Genomic DNA, 20,306 nt, shown 5'->3' on the forward strand with positions numbered 1-20,306 from the left:
AACTTTTTCTATGGAATCAAGAGCTGAGATGTTGAGTGCCAGTGGTTCACGTCTGTCATCCTCACTACTCAGGAGGCTGAGATCTGAGCATCGTGGCTTGATGTCATTCCAAGCAAGAAGGTCTTTGAGAATTTCTCTCCAATTAACCAGAAAGAAAAGAAGAAAGAAGGAAGGAAAGAAAGAAAGAAGAGAGACCAGAAGTGGAGCTGTGATTCAAGTAGTAGAGCACCAGCCTTGAGTACAAAAGCTAAGGGACAGCACCCAGGCCCTCACTTCAAGTCCAGGACTAGTACTCATGCACACGTGCACACATGCACACGTGCACACGCGCACACACACACACACAATTCGAATCATGGAAAGTTTTTTCTTAATGTACCATGACTTGCGTGCTAGGACTACCGAGTGTGATGATGGAGGTTTTGTTAGCCAACATTATAAACATATCATACTACCCACTTCAGGGGGAAGTGTGTCGGGGGGGCTGTCTTTTAGTTTTCATCTTGTGCCCTGATGGAAATGTGATGGGCCTGGCTTATTCTGAAAGCGTGGCTGCGGGCAGTGGGGGTGCAGACTCCTTTCCTTCCATCTTTACTACTCTTGCTAGTTGCCAGGCAGCATTTAGGTCCCTGTGGAATCATTTTTCTCTTTCATAGGAAAGTACTTTGAGCACACGTGGGGGTCTAAAGTTCCTCCCATAGAATTTAAAATACCATTCCAAAACTTGAAAAGGAATGTGGGTTGACTGACACATCACCACCATTGAGGAGACAGAGGAGAGAGACTTCCAGAAGTCTCCATCCATGCTAATGACCTTCCACTCTCCCATGCTTCCCATTCTTTGCTCACAGACAGGAGTCCTTTTTTTTCCCTTTCTTTGCTCATAATAGAAACTCAGATGAAAGTAGTACATTCTGTTCTTTTCATAACATAGCATCTCCTAATCAGTCTTTGTGTTTCTGTGGAAACTTTTTGGTGATTGAACTATTGCCAACATTGACAAAAGTTAATGCTTAATGAAAATAACTTCTCTTTTGTAAGTACTTCTCCCATAAAGTCAACCCAGAGATATTTTTTTCTTCCCTGTAACGTTGTGTACAAAGGTACAGACTGCAAGGATCACTTAGTGAAACCTTCCAGCCTTTGAGACATTGCAGCACACTCGTCCTACCCACTACTTCTAGTAGAGAACTTTAGGCTCATGGCACTGGTGACATGTGTCCACAGGGCTTCAGGAACTCATGTGTCACTGATGCCAAGCTAGAGGCGATTTAAATTTTTTCCCATAGAATTGGTTGCAGGTAACCATGTTATGGAAAACATGGGCCCTTCTTACTGTGTCAAATTTGTGAATGTATGAATTTTCAGTAAAAATACATGATCCAGCTGGGTGCTTGTGGCTCATGTCTGTCATCCTAGCTGAAATGAAGCCAGTCCAACTAGACAAGTTCATGAGACTTTTATCTCCAGTTAACCAGAAAAATAAAGCCAGAAGTGGAGGTGTGGCTTAAGTGGTAGAGCTTCATCCTTGAACAAAAAAGCCATTCAAGAGCATGAGGCGCTGAGTTCAGATATATATATACATATATATGACATATATATGCTATATATGCTATACACATATATAGTATATCACACATTAAATCTACTCTATTGAATATCTAACCAATCAAGAATTCAGATGCTATTTTCACTCATTTAAGGTTCTGTCACTTGCGGGTTCTGTCGCTTTAGGTCAGATAATGATACACATCAGGATTGTCATGGGATTTAAATGTCAAAGACTTAAGAACCATGTCTGACATTTAGTATCTTGTATCTGTCAAAACAAATTAATGTATTAAATAAAGCAAGAGGTGTATTTAGAAATGTCATATTATGTTGTGCCATATAAAGTCTTATTTTCCAATTTAGGACAAAACCAACATATTTGGTATGGCAAATGGCTACCACAGAATGCACATCAAATAAGATGCTTATTTAATGACTAGTTTCATTAATAGAATGAGTTAAAATTAAAATACCCAGAAGGGCCAGGTACCGGTAGCTCATGCCTGTAATTCTAGCTACTCAGGGAGGCTGAGATCTGAGGATCATAGTTCAAAGCCAGCCTGGGCAAGAAAGTCTGTGAGACTCTTAACTTCATGTTCAATAAATAAGAAGATGGATAGCAATTGATCAATTTGCTTGGAAAAATGCCATTAATGTGTGATTTCTCAGCACAGAAAAGCCATCAGGGAAACCCAATGTAGATTTAGTATCCACTTAAGTTGGCATTGTAAATAATATTCCCAGTACCTATTCTCAGGCACAAAAGAGGGGAATCCATCATCTGTGGTGAACGTTGAATTGGGCACAAAAGAATGGAGCCCATAATGTACTTCGGGAAGATAAACATGTTTCTACTTTACTGAGAGGACATGTTTGATTCAAGGTCTCATGTCAGGAAACTTATACATTCTGGGGTTGTTTCTTGACACCTGGGCTTATGATTGCTTTTTACCTATATCATTCATTCATTCACTCAAAATTCACTATTCACTGTTCTTTAAAAACAGAGATGATGAGCAAGATTTTGCCTAGGCTCCTCCCCTCCTTCAACCTACTGGCTTTTTGTGGTGCAACCAACAGGTGTTGAACTCAGACAACAAACCTTGACACAGTGAATGGAGGGTCACCCAGACACAGCTTTCTAATGTGCCCATGGTTGCAAGACATTTCTCAGGTGGCTGAGGTGTGACTGGAACACAGTCATTTTGCACCTTTCTCTCCAGACACCTAAGTCTCTCTGGAAATGACATTTCCAATGACTAGAAGATAACTATTCACACTCGGGGGTTGTTGCAGAGAGCCATGGAAGAAGATTGCTCTGCATCTTGCCTCGGTAATCTCTGGACCACCAACAACCAACTCAAAACACAAAAAGACGATGGGTGCAAAAGGAAGTATCACAAATACCATGTTTTCCATGCTGAGAATATCGTGTTTATTAGGAAACAGAGAACATGGCACAGGGCCCAAAGAAGACAGAGAAGGCTCCCTCAGTCCCAGGTCTGGAAAGGTGTCTTTGCTGGGTAGCTTGAGCTAGCCCGGAGGCACGATCAGCAGGCTTCTTGAGGAGATGCAGAGACTCCCCCTGGAGGAGCCTCCGCCGCTGCTGGCATCTCAGCAGCAGGAGTTGCAGCAGGAGGTCCTGCAGGTGGTGCGGCAGGGCGCGGGCTGGCAGCAGGGAGGCCGGCAGCAGGGCGCCTGCACGGTGATGGGCTGGCAGCTGGTGGAGGCCCAGCAGCAGGGCCTGCAGACCACGGCCGTGCACGAGCTGGGGCAGCAGGTGATGGGGCGGCAGCAGCCCTGCTGCAGGCTGCAGGGGTCGCAGCAGATGGGGCGGCGGCAGGGCTCGCAGATGGGGCGCGTGCAGTGGGGCACGCAGGTGACGGGGCGGCACACGGTGGTCTGGCAGGAGACGGGGCGGCAGCAGCAGGGGTCGCGGAAGCAGCAGGGCTGGAGGCAGCAGCCTCCCCCGCAGCTCAGGGAGGAGAAGGAGCCGCAGCAGGAGCCGGTCATGGTGGGGTCTGGCTTGGTGTGGGGTTGAGGAGTGGAGGGCAGGGAGGTGTGATGTCTCCCTCCTCCTCTTGGTCCTTTTTATACCTGGCCAGGAGGTGATGACCCCCGGGTCACGTGACCGTTGGCTTGTTTTTGGTTTGTTCCTTCTCAAATGACACCACTGTTAGTGAGTTCTCCAGCCATCTTTTTCAGGGCTCCAGGACTCATCCGAGACTGTTTCCCTTAGTTAATGGAGAGCCATTATACTTCGCTATTTCTGCCTCAAATATGAACTGAATGACCAACTTCAAAGTCTCCAATTACCGTATAATTTGATGATGCTTCTGGCAGGTGATGTTTTGAGAGCACAATGCCTGCCATGGCCCCGGGGCTCCTTACTAACCAGGGAGGGAATTGGCCAAGCCATGGCCAGCATTTCCCATTGCTAAACAAGTGGAGAATGCCACTGCGACATCATGTTGAAAAGCTAAACTTCAGTTGGTCAGAGAGGACATTGCCAATATACTTTCAGAGCTACTGGGATATATCTTAGTAGGCCTGCAGCAACTGCTGTGTAGACTTAGAAATTCACTTATTGATTTCCAGGGTTTTATCTTTGGAAACAAAGGCGAATTTCATTATTTATACCCTTTATTTACAATCCTATGTAACTATGTTCAGGCATCATGCTTAATGAAATCTATATTATTATATTAAATTTATTGTATCATCCACATATTTATTATATACTATCACTAAAATTACTATATTATTTATTGTATCATCCATATATTTATTATATACTATCACTAAAATTACTATATTATATTTATTAATCAATATATAATCAATATAAATAAATATAGAATATAAATATAGTTAACAAATAATATATTAATAAATATTTGTTTATGACTTACATCATTAGTAATATAATAAAATAAATTGACATACTTACTACATTATTCCTCATAACCTTTCCAGAAGGCAAACCTAATTGTATATTTCATTTTCTGTGCAAGGAACCTGATAAGCAACTTGTTTACACATCTAGTAAGTTTTGTAGCAATACTCATTCCAGAAATATATGTGGGAACATTGCAATCCCAAAGAGCTAGAGAATTAGTGTGTGAACCACATTCTCAGGCCTCAATAAATGTCTGCTGGAATTAGGAATTTTAATGGTATATTTACCTCTAAAACAATGACTATTTGTGATGTGGCTGTGAGAGTCATCTGAAAAGACTTGATATCTTGCCGGTACTCTCAGGAATTAGAAGAATTATTTCCTACTCAGTCTTCTGAATATTCCCAAACATGCCCCAATGGACATAGTATTATAATTGGGCATGATTAAGTGTTTAAGGGACATGATTAAGTGTTTAAGTGAAGAAAGGCCACAGTATAGTGAGGAAGACGAAGAACCTGAGTACATCTAGATAAAGGTGGCCATCTCCCAAGATTCCATACCTGGAGTTAGTGATCCTAGCTGACAGTGGTCTCAGCACTATCTTGCCCATTTCTAGGTCTCTCACACCTTCCTGTGAACTAGACTTGAGCTCATTCCTGCTGACAGAACCAATGGTCATGCCTAATGGTTTCCAACTCTGAGTTCTTCTAGGAAAACCATGCCACAAATACTTTGCAGCTCTTGCCTCTTGATTTACTTTGGTCTGGCCTTTCCTTGCAACTAGTTCTGTTTTAGATCCGCGGTTGAAGGTTCAGGCTCATCCCTTATTGGTCACCTTGCTTTCACAGCCCCTTGCAGACTTACCTGGATCTGCATTAGCCAGTGTGGCTGACTAGGGCTTAGGGATACTGTGGAAAACAAACCTACAAACCAAGATCCAGTAATGATGATGAAGTTTGGAGAAAAATAAGCATTATGTATCTGAGAGAACACTGGCAAACAAGGAAGCCCTTGGAAGTCCAAAGAGAAAATTCTATCAGGCCACGGTGGCTCAGAACTCTATAATCCTAGATATTACGGAGGCTGAGATCTGAGGATCACATTTTTAAGCTAGTTTTGGTAGAAAAGTCCAAGAGACTTTGTCGCTAACCAGCAAAATGCTGCACTGGAGATGTGACTCAAATAGTAGAACACCAGCCATGAGCAAAAAAGCTGAGGGAAATTGATGTGGTTGTAGAGTTTTAAAAAATTAAGGAAAGGCAAAAATATAACAACAAAACCTGGACTTGTAAGCCTATGTATAAGTAAATATCAGACCCTTAATAAAGAAAAACATCCATTGTGCACATATTAAAATTTTAAAATTGCAATAATTGATATAGAAAAGTGCTTGGAAATGCCTAACACTAAGTACCCCTGTATATAATGATTTAGAAAGTTTTACTACATGTAAAGAAAAAATATTTTTCATCTTGAGGTGACTTACTTTTTGAAATATTTGTATGTCCAGAATGAAAAGAGTTTAGCTAGGATTATGTCTGCCTCTCTTCTGATGCTCTGAGTATTTATTCAACAAATAATTTCTGATTACTTCCTGTGTGCCAAGTTCCTTCTATTGTGCAGATCAGTAGAAATTTAGTAGTAAACAAAATGAATCAAGATCCTTTTCCTCTGCCAGGCACGGGGGTCTCCTGCCTGTTATCCTAGCTGCTCACAAGGCTGAGATATGAGGATCATGGTTCAAAGTCAGGCAGGGCAGGAAAGTTGGACTCTTATCTCCAGTTAACCACCAAAAAGCTGGTAGTGGAGCTGTGGCTCAAGTGGCAAAGCACTAGCTGTGTGCAAAAAAAAAAAAAAAAAAAGCCACAGGGCAGTGTGCAGAACCCTGAGTTCAAGCTCCACTGTTAGCACAAAAAAACAAAAGTAAAGAATAAGAAAGGTCCTTCCTCTCACAAAGTTTCCTCGCCTGCCTCTCTCTCTCTCTGTGTGTGTGTGTGTGTGTGTGTGTGTGTGTGTATTGGATGTGGGGCGTGAACTTTGGGCTTGGGCTCTGTCCCCGAGCTTTTCAGCTCAAGGCTGGTGCTGTACCACTAGGCACAGCACCACTTCTTGTTTTCTGGTGGATAATTACAGATAAGAGTCTCATGGATTTTCCTGCCTGGCCTGGCTTAGAACCGTGATCCTCAGATCTCAGCCTCCTGAGTAGCTGGGATTATAGGCGTGAGCCACCCATGCAGGCCTGCTTGCCTTTTTTTGACAGTCAGGAGATAGGACTAAGCACACAAGCTGCACATTCCACAAAACTCATTGAGATCAGGTTCAAGGGAAACAAAATATCTCTCTCTGAGGGCAATATATTTCCTGATTGGCTGACAAGTGTCTAACAAACAACAACAAAACCATCCTTATCAACTGTCTTACTGACATTGTTTCACTAATGGACTGTATCCTGAGTTCATAACTTGGCTCCGAGACTACATTTTTTCCTATTTTTCCCACTGTTTGGAAGCAGAATTGGCTATGGTGGTGCTGGCGGGAGCCACAGAGACATTGGGGTGGTGGTTGTTCCTTTAAACCATGTATTCATTGCTGAGGGATTCTCTGGCTGTCATTGGATCTCATTCATTGCATACTTTTCCACATTAGCAGTAAATACCTCTATAACCCAGGCTCTTCTTCTTTTGTCATGTGTCACTGTTGGACCATCTGAGTCAAGTTCATGATCAGAGAGACCCACTGGAATCTCACCTCTTCCTTCCCACGACAACCCGTGGCTTGAAATAGGAAGGCCCATTCCATGAGAGGATCTGAACTACCTGAACTGCTTTGGAAAATCAGAGACCTTGTACTTGAATGCTCTTATAGTTAAGTTCAAAGTAGGTCCCTGTGAAAACTCCCTTCCCTTGGTTTGTCTCATTCTGCATTATCCCATAATTTAAGCTGGAAACAAACTTTTGAAGATGAGGAAACAATAAGAAGAAACATATTTTCTTTCCCAGAAATAATTTTTTATTTCTCTTTTGCTATGGGAAAACAGCATAATATGCATCCTTGGAAAAATATTCCATTTGATAACCTTGAAATAGTAGACACATGATTATTAGTAAGGGGCTAGAACTTTGTTGAAGAGGAACTTTGATCTTTGTTTATGCATTTCTTGGGAGCCAGAACTAGGCCTTGGACTCAGGGCTTCCTGTTCTCGCTTGGCATTTTCACTTAAGCTTGGTCCTCAACCACTTGAGCCAAAGGTCCACTTCTGGCTTTTTGCTGGTTGATTTGGATGTAAGTCTCATAGACTTTTCTGTCCAGGCTGGCTTCAAATCATGATCTTCAGATCTCGGCCTTCTGAGTAGCTAGGATTACAGGCGTGAGCTACTGGCACCAGGCTTATGAGTTGTTGTTTTTTTTATTTTACAGACCAGGGATTTAGCTAATGAGAGCTGGGATTTTTCTAAAGGCTGTCAGACAAGAGAAATCAGCTGTGGAATCCGATGGGGAAATAGTTCCAGTTGCGTGCATGGCTGAGGAACGCACAGGTGGCATCTCTCATCTGCACAGCAGGAGTGGGGAACGTCAGCGCCACACCTGGCCTGCACACCTGGCAAGGCTGGGCGTCGGGCATCTCAGCAGCAGGAGTTGCAGCAGGAGGTCCTGCAGGTGGTGCGGCAGGGCGCGGGCTGGCAGCAGGGAGGCCGGCAGCAGGGCGCCTGCACGGTGATGGGCTGGCAGCTGGTGGAGGCCCAGCAGCAGGGCCTGCAGACCACGGCCGTGCACGAGCTGGGGCAGCAGGTGATGGGGCGGCAGCAGCCCTGCTGCAGGCTGCAGGGGTCGCAGCAGATGGGGCGGCGGCAGGGCTCGCAGATGGGGCGCGTGCAGTGGGGCACGCAGGTGACGGGGCGGCACACGGTGGTCTGGCAGGAGACGGGGCGGCAGCAGCAGGGGTCGCGGAAGCAGCAGGGCTGGAGGCAGCAGCCTCCCCCGCAGCTCAGGGAGGAGAAGGAGCCGCAGCAGGAGCCGGTCATGGTGGGGTCTGGCTTGGTGTGGGGTTGAGGAGTGGAAGGCAGTTGGATGTTCTCAGGTGTGATGGCCTCCTCTCCCTCTGAGCCCTTTATATACTAGCCCTGGCATGGATGACCTTCCTCCCCCTCCCCTCAGGACACAAGGTCATATCCTGGAGTTGTGGTCATCCATGGAAATGAGAACCCTGGACTGATTCAGTGGCTGAGGCAGAAATTCCAGCACCCGGAAGAATATTTTCCTTTCCATCTCTCCGCTGTTTCCCTGGAGGTGTGTACCTGATGTTTATGTCATCGGAAGAATTGTTTGTCTGCCAGCCAACCCTTCCAGGCCAGGTCATGTGACAGGTTGAAAGTGTGAGGGACCAAGTACTGCCACCATTACCCTTTCTTTCCTCTTACTCACCATTTCTGAAGAGGAGCCAGACAGAGGCATAGCGCATTAGTCACGGGACTGGTTTCTGATTGGCATTTGGATGAAGTAACAATTTGGCCCAAACCAGAACAGCTCATAAAAGGTGATGTGTATCTAGTCTGCTATGAAAACATGGCCCAGAGCTTCTGCAAAACACCTTGCTGAGAAGGAAATAACCATCAAAGCATTGGAGTGATTTTTTTTTCTTTTAGCAGTCTGAGTTGGCCTACAACTCACAATCAATTATGAGCCAAAACATAAATAGTGCAATACTATTTGGTGGTGGTGGGAGGTTGGAGAAAGAAATATAAATAGTGAATAGTTTCCTATTATAAAATATTCACCAATATAGAAAGAATATATATATATATATAATAAAATATATATTATTTGTATGTGTGGTGTTGGTACTGGGGCCTTGAACTCAGGGCCTGGGCACTGTCCTTTAGCTTTTGTGCAAGTCTGGTGATCTACCATCTGAGCCACACCTTCACTTCCACCTTTTTGCTAGCTAATTTAATTGGAAACAAGTGTCTCATGGACTTTTCTGCCTGAGGTGGCTTCAAATTGTGATTCCCTCAAATCTCAGCCTCCTGAGTTTCTAGGATCACAGGTGCGAACAGCTGGTGCACAGCCTAGAAAGGTAATACAAAAATAGATCAAGGAAAGAAACAGTGCAAGAAATGTATACAATGCCTAAACGTATGAAACTGTAACCTCTCTGTACATCAGTTTGACAATAAAAATTTAAAAAACAAAGAAAAGAAATGGGACAAACAAATAAACAAAAAATCAGAAAAAATAGATCAAGGAATTAAAGGGGATGGATTCTTCTCATTCAAGCACTCTTGCCACTAGGCCATATCCCCAGCCCCTGGATTCTTCTCATTCAATAAGGTCAAACTAAATGAGGATTTTTATGTACACCAGAATTTTTGAATATTATTCCCTGATTATGGTCTCAGACATAAAAGTGAAAGTTGGGATAATTTTTGATTTCTAGCTGTAATATAAGCACATTGTATTAAATTCCTCACAATCTATTGAAAATATTTGTTAAGGAATCATTTATCTTTCTGTTATAGACAGTATAGTTTGTTGGCTGAGGAGTTTGGCTGGTATGGGGTACTGAGGTAGGATTATAAAAGAAATGGGATAGTAATGTCTGAAGTAACCATCTAAAATAGCTCTGTCCTTTCTAGCTATAGCCAAGATGATTGGGAATTTTGAAAATAAATGAGGAGTTGGAAGGTAGTAAAAATGAATCCTGTCCATGGTTTGCTGGTGATTTGGCAGACCAAATTTGCCTCTGAGGTGTGGGCTTATTTGTCTTTACTTTTCCAGTATTGGAGTTGAAACTCAGGGCCTCACACTTACTTGGCTAGCTTGGTTGGTTGGTGTTCTACCATTTGAGCCACACCTACAGTCTGGCTTATTGCTGGTTACTAGTATATTGTTGTTTTTTAATTCTGTTTTGTTTGAGTGGTATTGGACACTTTACATATATATAGTTATTTCCCTTTCTCAGACATCTATAGTAGTGTTAGTTTTCCCATTTTTCTGACAGGAAACCCAAGAATAACTTACATGGAAGGCTGAGGCAAATAAATCAAATAAATATCTATCTTGTAGAATTCTGCTGTAAAGAAAATTCAATTTAGTTTGATTGAACAAATAAAAATTAAACACTGAGCTCAGTGGTAGGAAAAAAATGATAAATGTTAGTCCCTTCCTTGAAAGCAGAGAAACAGGCAATCCCATTATAATGCCCTATGGGGATGGAGGTAAGCTTGGGATGCTACGAGAATATGAAGCCACCTCACCTAACTTAACCTACTATCTGTGCAAGTATATGTGTGTATGCATTCACATGCATGCAATCAGGTTTGCACATGTGCTAGAGGGTTAGGACAGGATTGCTGGAAAAGGCTGAGCTGAATTTTGGAAATGAATCAGTTAGGTAGATAAAGAAGGGAGAAAAGGTAGCCAAAAAGAGCATTTGAGCATGAGCAAAAGCTAAGACATGTGTAATATCCAATGGCCAATCACTAGGAGGAAATCAATGTAGCTTGAAGAAAGCAGTGGGGAGAGAGTGGTAAGACATGAGCTTCAGGCTGGGCAAAGGGCAGATAACAGAGACGATAGATCTCCCATCTTCAATAATAGACTAGGGACTGTCCTAGTTCCTCTGTATGACCTTCAAATACCCTTGTCAGGATTGCTAGCCTCTCTTTTTCTCTCTTCCTCTTCATTCTCCTTTATCCTCATTTCCTTGCATTCCCTCTCTACCTGTTCTTTAGTCTTTTTTGTCTCTTTTTAGTCTTTTTTTTTTTTTTTTTGGCCTCTTTATCTGTCTTGTCTCTTCTTGGTTGTTGTCATTTTTTTTTTTTTTTTTTTTTTTTGGCCAGTCCTGGGCCTTGGACTCAGGGCCTGAGCACTGTCCCTGGCTTCTTCCCACTCAAGGCTAGCACTCTGCCACTTGAGCCACAGCGCCGCTTCTGGCCGTTTTCTGTATATGTGGTGCTGGGGAATCGAACCTAGGGCCTCGTGTATCCGAGGCAGGCACTCTTGCCACTAGGCTATATCCCCAGCCCCGGTTGTTGTCATTTTTATTCTCCCCACCACCAGCTCAAGATGCATTCCTTATGTCCTTTAAAGATGCTTCTCCTCTAGATCTGGAAAAGGTTATGTTAAGTGAAGTAAGTCAGGCCCAGAGAGAAAAATGATGCACATTTTCTCTTATACATGGAAGCAATAGAACAAATTTAGAAATGGGGTTGTATGCAAGTGTACACAAATGTATTAACCAAAGTATGGTATTTGCAGGGGAGAACTCAAATGGTATAACTCTTTAGAAAAACGAACTCACATCCCAGTAAAATGAACATCAGAAACTGGCACTCGAATGGTGTATGGGAAGAGGGAATGCAAATGAATGAAGAGAAAAAAAGGGGAATTCTGTCATAATATTCAAGGAGCGGTTGAGTTGGGAGGGATGAGGGAGAGGGATGGAAAGGAGAGAGTGATAATATCCATCAAGACACTTGGTTGTCATAACTTCGAGGAGCTCAGATCCAGATCTCCCACAGAGATCGTGGTCCTGAAGTTCTTTTGTGCCTGTGAATTGCATGGAAGCGATGATAAAAATGCACCATCGTGGGCTGGGCATGCGGCCTAGTGGTAGAGTGCCTGCCTAGCACGCATGAAGCCCTGGGTTTGATTCCTCAGCACCATATAAACAAAAAGCCAGAAGTGGCACTGTGACTCAAGTGGCAGAGTGCTAGCCTTGAGCAAAAAGAAGTCAGGGACAGTGCTCAGGCCCTGAGTTCAAGCCCCAGGACTGGCCAAAAAAATAAAAATAAAAATTGCACCGTCTTAGCACCTGTCCCCAGAGATTTTGGTTAGAAAGGTTAAGTTTGAAGCCTGGGCATATGCATTTTAATAAACATGCTGAGTTTCTGATTGAGATGATGCATGGGCTGTACTCAGACAGTACAATTCTAGGAGCCATAGAAAAGAGAGATACAGCGAGATACACTGAGTTATGCAGCTTACTGCCAGAGACCACTCTGAGCAGGGCATGCTCTACTTCCACCCCTCTTCACTAACACCTTGTCTCCTCCATTGCACTGGGAGCCCCTTGCGATAAGAGATGTGGCTCATTTTTCACTACGTGGCAACCACGGAGGCTCCCTCACAGCCATCACAGATTGACTCTGCGAGTTGGATGTCAATGGTTAAAATCTTGCTTAGGCCAAGCTTTGTTTTCTTGTGTAAATTATACAATCTTACTCATCTGAGTACACTAATAAGCACACATTACCAAATGAATCAGGGAGCGAGGCAGTTGGCTAGTTCAGGAAACATTAGTTTATTGACAACACTGAGCAAGAGACAATGGTGGCAAGAGACAATGGTGAAAAATCTGAGCAGCCCAAACCATCAGGGCTCAGGGTGCATTGGCAAAAAGCCCATTGGGGGATTTTTCAAAGGCCATCAGAGATGACTGGATGTTGGCGGGGTGGTGGGAGGAGAGTGATGCAAATCTGCTTATAGCAGACTCTACCCAGATTGGGAGATGTTTCACTGGTGAAACCTTTCAGGGGACAGGGGTGATCTGTTTCTTTTTAACTCAGTTCCAAAGCCAAACCGAGCTTCACGTGCCGGTGTGTCATTCTCTCTATCCCAGGGGCTCAGCAGCAGGAGTTGCAGCAGGAGGTCCTGCAGGTGGTGCGGCAGGGCGCGGGCTGGCAGCAGGGAGGCCGGCAGCAGGGCGCCTGCACGGTGATGGGCTGGCAGCTGGTGGAGGCCCAGCAGCAGGGCCTGCAGACCACGGCCGTGCACGAGCTGGGGCAGCAGGTGATGGGGCGGCAGCAGCCCTGCTGCAGGCTGCAGGGGTCGCAGCAGATGGGGCGGCGGCAGGGCTCGCAGATGGGGCGCGTGCAGTGGGGCACGCAGGTGACGGGGCGGCACACGGTGGTCTGGCAGGAGACGGGGCGGCAGCAGCAGGGGTCGCGGAAGCAGCAGGGCTGGAGGCAGCAGCCTCCCCCGCAGCTCAGGGAGGAGAAGGAGCCGCAGCAGGAGCCGGTCATGGTGGGGTCTGGCTTGGTGTGGGGTTGAGGAGTGGAAGGCAGTTGGATGTTCTCGAGTGTGATAGTTCCCTCTCCTCCTGGGCCTTTTATATATCTGGCCAGGGGTGGATGACCTCTGGGACACATGATTGCTTCCTTGATCTTTCAGCCAATTACATGAGGAATTAACATTGACCAGTGGTATTTTCAGCTCCCCTCACCTCACACACTTTCACATATATGCATCCCAAATATTTCTTCAATTCCTTTAATTGTCTGTTCTTACCAAATTTAGGCTTTGGGTTTAATTCTGATGAATCTGCCTCTGAAATATGTTTCACTCATAAAAGAATGTGTTTTCCCAACTAGCTAGGACCTAATCAGGCAGCCATTGGTCCCCAAGCCAGCATTTTATTCCTCTGCCCCTCAAAAACTCTTGAGATTGCCACCCAAGCAGTGACTTGCCTCATTAACACACAGGGGCAGGACAGTAACAGGTTCATAGCATCATTTTAGGCAGGCCAATCACCATCTCCTTCCCGGAGTCTTACATTATGAGGAAGGACCAGGTGGAGCCCCGGAGATCATGCCATACTGGTTTGATCACTCTCTCTGGCACAGGACCAGGGCTTTCTTACCTTGGTTGTTGATGTCTCCTCTTTCACCTGGAATGCCCTCTTTGTCCTTACAACCTGAGCTCAGCTTCCTCCAAGACGCATTGCAATTTTTATCTTTGAAATGTATCTGAGATTAGTCACAGCCTCTATGGGAACCGGGGACTGGGGAATGCATACAGGCCTTTTTGTTTTCATTTGGCAGCTCAGAAGGTGGAGATTTTCTCTGGTTCCACAATGAGGGTGGGATGTGAGGACTCAGCTCCATTGTCTTCTCATGTATTGGTAAGTGCCCTTCATGCGGAGATTCATGCTTCTTGAACTCAGTGAAACACCATTTAGTAAAATAAGCAAAGTGCCTTCTTCATTTCAGCAGCATCCATAGAAGTGGTACTCTCTGGCAACTGGGGAAATATTTGACTCCAGGATAGATAACTTCTGGGTTAGGTTCTCAATGAGCTCCAGTTCAGAAAATACTTGCCACAGGTCAACAAAGTATAACTTCTTATTGGGTCTGCTGTTTCCCTGATATCCATGTCAGAATATCATGTTTCCCCTGGCAGACATTGTGAACCTGGGAAATACACCCTTGTCCAATCTTTTAATTGTTAATTATTTGTATATTCACTACCTTCTATGATGAGTTCCTTAAAAGTGTAAAAAAAATCTTTTCTTTTGAAGTAGATCTACTCTCTTCCTTTGGGTATGGGGGGAAATTATGTTCAATCAACCCTGCTTATTTTACAAGCAAAAACAGGAAGGCAAAGAGCTTACAAATTACCATATTGGTTGTGTGTGTGTGTGTGCGTGCGCGTGTGCACATGCACACCAGCCCTGGGACTCAAACTCAGAGACTGGGTGCCATCCCTGAACTTCTTCTGCTGAAGGCTAGTACTGTATCACTTGAGCCACAGCTCCACTTCTGGCTTTCTGGTAGTTTATTGGAGATAAGAGTCTCACAGGTGTTGCTGCCTGGTATGGCTTTGAAATGCTATCATCAGATCTCAGCCTCCTGAGTAGCTAGGATTACAGGCATGAGCCATTGGTACCCAGCCACCAAGTGTTGTTTTTTAAAATTATCATTTATGCTGAAATTACTGTGCTTGAGCTTCAAGGAAATGATGTGTGTGTGTGTGTGTGTGTGTGTGTGTGTGTGTGTGTGTGTGTGTGTGTGTGTGTGTGTGTGTCAGTCCTGGGGCTCAAAGTCAGGTTTTAGGCAGTGTTCCTAAGCTTTTTCACTCAAGACTAGCACTCTACCTCTTGAGCTATAGGTCCAATTCCAGCTTTTGGTGGTTAATTGGAGATGAGAGTCTCATAGACTTTCCTGCCCAGGCTGATTTAGAATCATGATCCTCACAGATCTCAGTCTCCTAAGTAGCTAGGATGACAGACATGAGCCATTCGTGCCTAGCAAGGGAATTATATTTTAAAAAGAAATACATGAGAGGATTAATTCCATTTTGCATTGAAGATCCATGGAAAACACAATAAATGTGAATTATGTTAACTTTGCCTTCTCTATCCCTGTCAAATTTCATTTTGGTTCCACAGTGACATTAATTGATCCTTTTATTTTTTTTAACTACAAATAAAATAATTATCTGAGACAATATAGCAAGAATGAGATATGCACTATTCTAGGCAAAATGATGTGATTTTCTAGAAGGGAAATATTTTGTGATTTGTTTACAAGTAGCCTTTTAATTTATGACCAATTTTCAGTAGACTTTTTTTATTTTAGTAGGCCTTTAAGACAAAATTTTATCCTATTTTCTTTTGTAACTCAGACCTTATGGGATCTCTTCACCCCACATTAACAACAGTTCATCATAATTCATGTGTGCTTTTTCCTTTATTGATGCTGGATCTCAGCTCCCTCCCTTTTATTCCCCTACCATGTAAGACCCTTAAGCTGCCATCTATTGAATATGTAATTATAACAAATGCTTTACATATCTTAATCTGATTAGTGATCATGATAATCAATAGAGAAAATTTTTGTCATCTCCCCTCCGCAGAGGAGAAATCTGAAGCAGAGAGGGATTGCCTGATTTCCCCTCGTTCAGTTCTTTAATTACAGAGTCTGGATTCAGACTCAAGCATATAGAATTCATAAACTCATGTTGTCACAAAGTGCTTATAGATGAGTGAACACCAATAGATTTACTTAATAGTGCTCGTTTGTGTTTTATTTTATCTATTAATCTAGGAATTATTAACTAATGCCTTCTACATTTTGAATTTTAAAAATAGCTAGAATATAACCAGCCTAACCCATGCCATCTTTTTAGAAATCTATCTGCTCATCTTTGTACACTGACTGGTGAATTAAACTAGTATCTCATTACTACCACGGTTGGATTAGTCAATGATGGCTGCATATAAACAACCACAAACTCCAGTCACACAAAATAGTAAGTATTTATTTCTAGGTCATGTGTCTGTAGGTTAGTTGAGGTTTAGTTGAATAAGGCTAGGCAGGCTTGGCTTTTGGCCACAAGTTGTTTTGAAACTTTCTTTTGAAGTTAGGAAATGAAAATATAGATTCTTTAGTTAAATTTGAATTTCAGAGAGCCCACTAATCCTTTTAATAAAAATTATGCCTAGTATACTAATGGCATACTTGCATTTTGAAAACATTTGTTGGTTATCTGAGATTCAAGTAGTGACTTGTCCTCTTAGTGTAGCTGGTAACCCTACTTCTGTTAGTAGAAGTACAAGAGAATATCACACTTGTGGATACCTTTCAGGCCTTTGGTCAGTTGGGAAAGAATACTTCTAGAGAGGACTCGGAAGGAAGAGTAAATAGTAAAGGAGGATAACATAATTTACTGAAGTGGAAGGGGAACAAATTGTTTTAGTAATCTCGAATGGGAAGTTTAAACACAAACATTTAAAAATCAAAACAGATTATGCCCATTGGTCTCATTCATAATGATAATTTCTTTTTTCTCTCCCCAGGACTGGAGCTGGAATTCACACTTCCTTGAGTTACTTTATCTATAATGGGTGCTTTACTGCTTGAAACACACTTCCAGCTCTTTACCTTGATAGTGTGGAGATGGAATCTCTCCAATGTTTCTGCCCAGACTGATTATCACCTGCAGTCCTCCAGTTCTTAGTCTCCTGAGTAGCTGCGATTGCCCGACATGAGCCCCTAGTGCCTAGCTCTCATGTGGATAATGTTCACCCTTTCTCTCTTCTTTATTCACCAAGAACTACCATTGATTAAATAGAAATTTCCTGATTTCTCAGTAGGAATTTCTTATTGTCTAGCTCTGATTAATTTGTATTTGACTAGGTATTAAAAAAATAAAATATACCTGGAAAGAAATCAATTTTATGAGAGTAGCTATTTTCTTTTTTTTTTTGGCCAGTCCTGGGCCTTGGACTCAGGGCCTGAGCACTGTCCCTGGCTTCCTTTTGCTCAAGGCTAGCACTCTGCCACTTGAGCCACAGCACCACTTCTGGCCGTTTTCTGTATATGTGGTGCTGGGGAATCGAACCCAGGGCCTCATGTATACGAGGCAAGCTCTCTTGCCACTAGGCCATATCCCCAGCCCTATTTTCTTAATCAAACATTTCCTCAGAAATTCCATTTCATTGCTTGAAAATAAGCATTGATGATTCTAATCACTAATAGGAGAAAATATTCTCTTGGGAAAAATGTAATTGGAGGACATAAGTTCAGAAGCATCTGGAGTAATTGTTTTGAGGGTACTGGATTTGAACTCATGGTCTTGTAGTTTCTAGATGGGCACTCCCCTGTGGGACCATGCCTTTAGCCTGTGACAGATTCTGAAATAATAAATTTCTGACCTTGAAAAAAAGAGCAACCAAGATGCCAGAATTTTTTTTTTTTTAAAAAGAGCACCAGCTGTTAATTTGTTCAGTCTATAACTGACTTGAGACCAGATTGTTCAATCTGTGAGGTGATGCTTCAACTTTAGGTTATGAGTTGGTGACTCAAGGCTAGTATTTTAATACCTTTCTCAAAGTTCCAAAAGACATCACCTCACAGCAATTAGATGATCAGACAACTGTGTATGATCTCCTGTCTGAGACAGGATGATTGGAAAATTTAAGTCTGCTAAGAGAAGTCGTTGGGGAAGATTGATATAAACACAACACAGAGAAAAAGAAAATAAACTGTATAGCCATGCTGAAAACTTGCAGCTCAAGTGAGTTTGGAATCCAACTTTAGACTTCTCTGTGATATGAGAATCTCACACCAGGAAATATGCTTGTTTCAGGTCAGAGAACTCTTTATTAAAGCAATAGCAAATCTGAAATCATTGCAAAGAAGAACCAGGGGCGGTTCATTTCCTCATGTGACATGCCATTATTTATTCATATTCTATAAGGGAGTTGGGTTTTTTAAATCTGCTTATTCATTTATTTGCTGTAGGAGTTTCCTATTTCTTGGCTGTGGAAATGCCTTTATACTTTTATTTACTTTTTATTAACCTATCAATTATTGACAGAAATATGTCTGAATATGGGAATTTTATTGTAGTTGCTTAGTTTGGTGTTATAGCAATAGCTACAACCTTACCCTTTCACCCAGGCAATTGTCTACTACTGGAAACCACATAGCTCCACTAGTGGTGTGAACATTCTCTAGCAAATGAAAGAGGACTGTGGGTAGTAACTGTTCCATTGCAAAAGATGAGCCTTTGCAGAAATGATTAGAGAATTTGTCCATTTCCAATACTTTCTCCCAAGTTAAATAGATTGATAGTTTGTGTTCTCTGTCTTTGACGTCAAGTCAGTCAGACTAAATCCATTATTTCCTGAACAATTTTTTAGTTTCTCTAACAAATTTTTCAGTAATTTGTGATAATAGAAGCAGGAAAAGTGGTACCACTTCCCTTTCAATGTTTTAACCTTTTAAAAAAATTGTATCTTTATTATCATTAAGTTATACAAACAGTTGCCATTCAACAAATCAATTTATAAGTGCAATGCATTTTTTAAAATAACTTCTTTTTCTCTTTCTTTCTGTCTTATCAAATTCCTGGGTGGATATGGGGTGGCTCAGACTCTTTTATTTTTAGAAGTAACAGGAGCTTTTTTTGTGGTTTTTTTTTTTTTTTGGCCAGTCCTGGGGCTTGGACTCTGGGCCTGAGCACTGTCCCTGGCTTCTTTTTGCTCAAGGCTAGCACTCTGCCACTTGAGCCACAGCACCACTTCTGGCCATTTTCTGTATATGTGATGCTGGGGAATCAAACCCAGGGCCTCATGTATATGAGGTAGGCACTCTTGCCACTAGGCCATATCCCCAGCCCCAACAGGAGGTTTTAACAATCCACTGGCAGTTGGTTCCAGATGCTCATGTGGGATCATCTCGGAGTCTGGAACAATTATTCTCCCCATTTTCACTTGTCTTAAATACAGAAAGCCATTGGGCCCTCCCCTCAAGCCCCTCCTCTGCAAATACTTGTGGCCACATTTTCCAGATCATAACTCATAGAGGTGAGAATCTGATATACTCACACAGAAAAATGTTCTTATTTTACACATAAGTGTGAGGTAGCAAGGATCCTTAGCAAAGCTTCCTTCCTCTTGTGTGCCACATTGACCAGCAGTATTGCATTTTTTGGCCTAAAATCTTGCTTTGATAATAAATCATAGTAAAAGTAATGGCAGGGGGATCTGGAACCTGAGCCTCAAATATTGGCAATTTATCTATGATTTCTTGGAATAACTTCACCCTACAAAGAAGCCCAGGAAATGGAAGGCAAAATACCGAGCTGACCATCAGTATTGCTATGGTATAGATACATGACTTGGACTTTCTTGCCCAGGATAGCTTCAAACCATGATCCTCTAAATCTCAGCCTCCCAAATAGCTAGGACTACAGATGTTAGCCAGGGCTATCCATTTCAAACATATTACTTTTGTGTTAAGATCTTAAGCTATCCCCATTTGATATAACATTTATTTTACAAATGATTTCAACATGGCTTATTCTTCCCATGTCTTAATGTGAAATATGCCTGCTTACTTAGGGAATAATATGATTATTAAAACAATGAAGAACAGTGTCAACGAACTCTTATGGGCTGAAAAGTTTATTAGAAATTTGGAAGCAACAGAATTCTCCAGGAGAAAAGATAGGACATAATTGGACCTCAGGGTATAAAATCAGTGCCAAAACAGAGGCTGAAGTTAATAATTAACATGTTGGAAAGAATAATCTGGAGCCTCAAAGTGATAAAGAGCAGAATTAATAT

The 20,306-nt window shown here is 42.6% G+C and overlaps 3 protein-coding genes across 3 annotated transcripts; all 3 read right to left on the minus strand.

The window, feature by feature from the left end:
• Positions 1-3,165: 3,165 nt before the first annotated feature.
• On the minus strand, positions 3,166-3,564 carry LOC125365342 (keratin-associated protein 2-1). The gene has a single exon (XM_048365349.1). The coding sequence runs from the start codon at positions 3,562-3,564 to the stop codon at positions 3,166-3,168; it is 399 nt and encodes a 132-aa protein (XP_048221306.1).
• A 4,512-nt stretch (positions 3,565-8,076) lies between these two features.
• Positions 8,077-8,475, minus strand: LOC125365343 (keratin-associated protein 2-1). Its single transcript, XM_048365350.1, has one exon. The coding sequence runs from the start codon at positions 8,473-8,475 to the stop codon at positions 8,077-8,079; it is 399 nt and encodes a 132-aa protein (XP_048221307.1).
• Positions 8,476-13,077: 4,602 nt separating this feature from the next.
• LOC125365344 (keratin-associated protein 2-1) lies at positions 13,078-13,476 on the minus strand. The gene has a single exon (XM_048365351.1). It carries the CDS (start codon positions 13,474-13,476, stop codon positions 13,078-13,080), a length of 399 nt encoding a protein of 132 aa, XP_048221308.1.
• Between the last annotated feature and the right edge of the window lie 6,830 nt (positions 13,477-20,306).

The sequence above is a fragment of the Perognathus longimembris genome, chromosome 17 (assembly GCF_023159225.1).
Source record: "Perognathus longimembris pacificus isolate PPM17 chromosome 17, ASM2315922v1, whole genome shotgun sequence".
NCBI classification, from domain to species: Eukaryota; Metazoa; Chordata; class Mammalia; order Rodentia; family Heteromyidae; genus Perognathus; species Perognathus longimembris.

What these genes read in the sequence shown, in the direction of transcription:
- LOC125365344 (XM_048365351.1), bottom strand. Translation starts at nt 13,476, where the DNA reads ATGACCGGCTCCTGCTGCGGCTCCTTCTCCTCCCTGAGCTGCGGGGGA.
- LOC125365342 (XM_048365349.1), bottom strand. Translation starts at nt 3,564, where the DNA reads ATGACCGGCTCCTGCTGCGGCTCCTTCTCCTCCCTGAGCTGCGGGGGA.
- LOC125365343 (XM_048365350.1), bottom strand. Translation starts at nt 8,475, where the DNA reads ATGACCGGCTCCTGCTGCGGCTCCTTCTCCTCCCTGAGCTGCGGGGGA.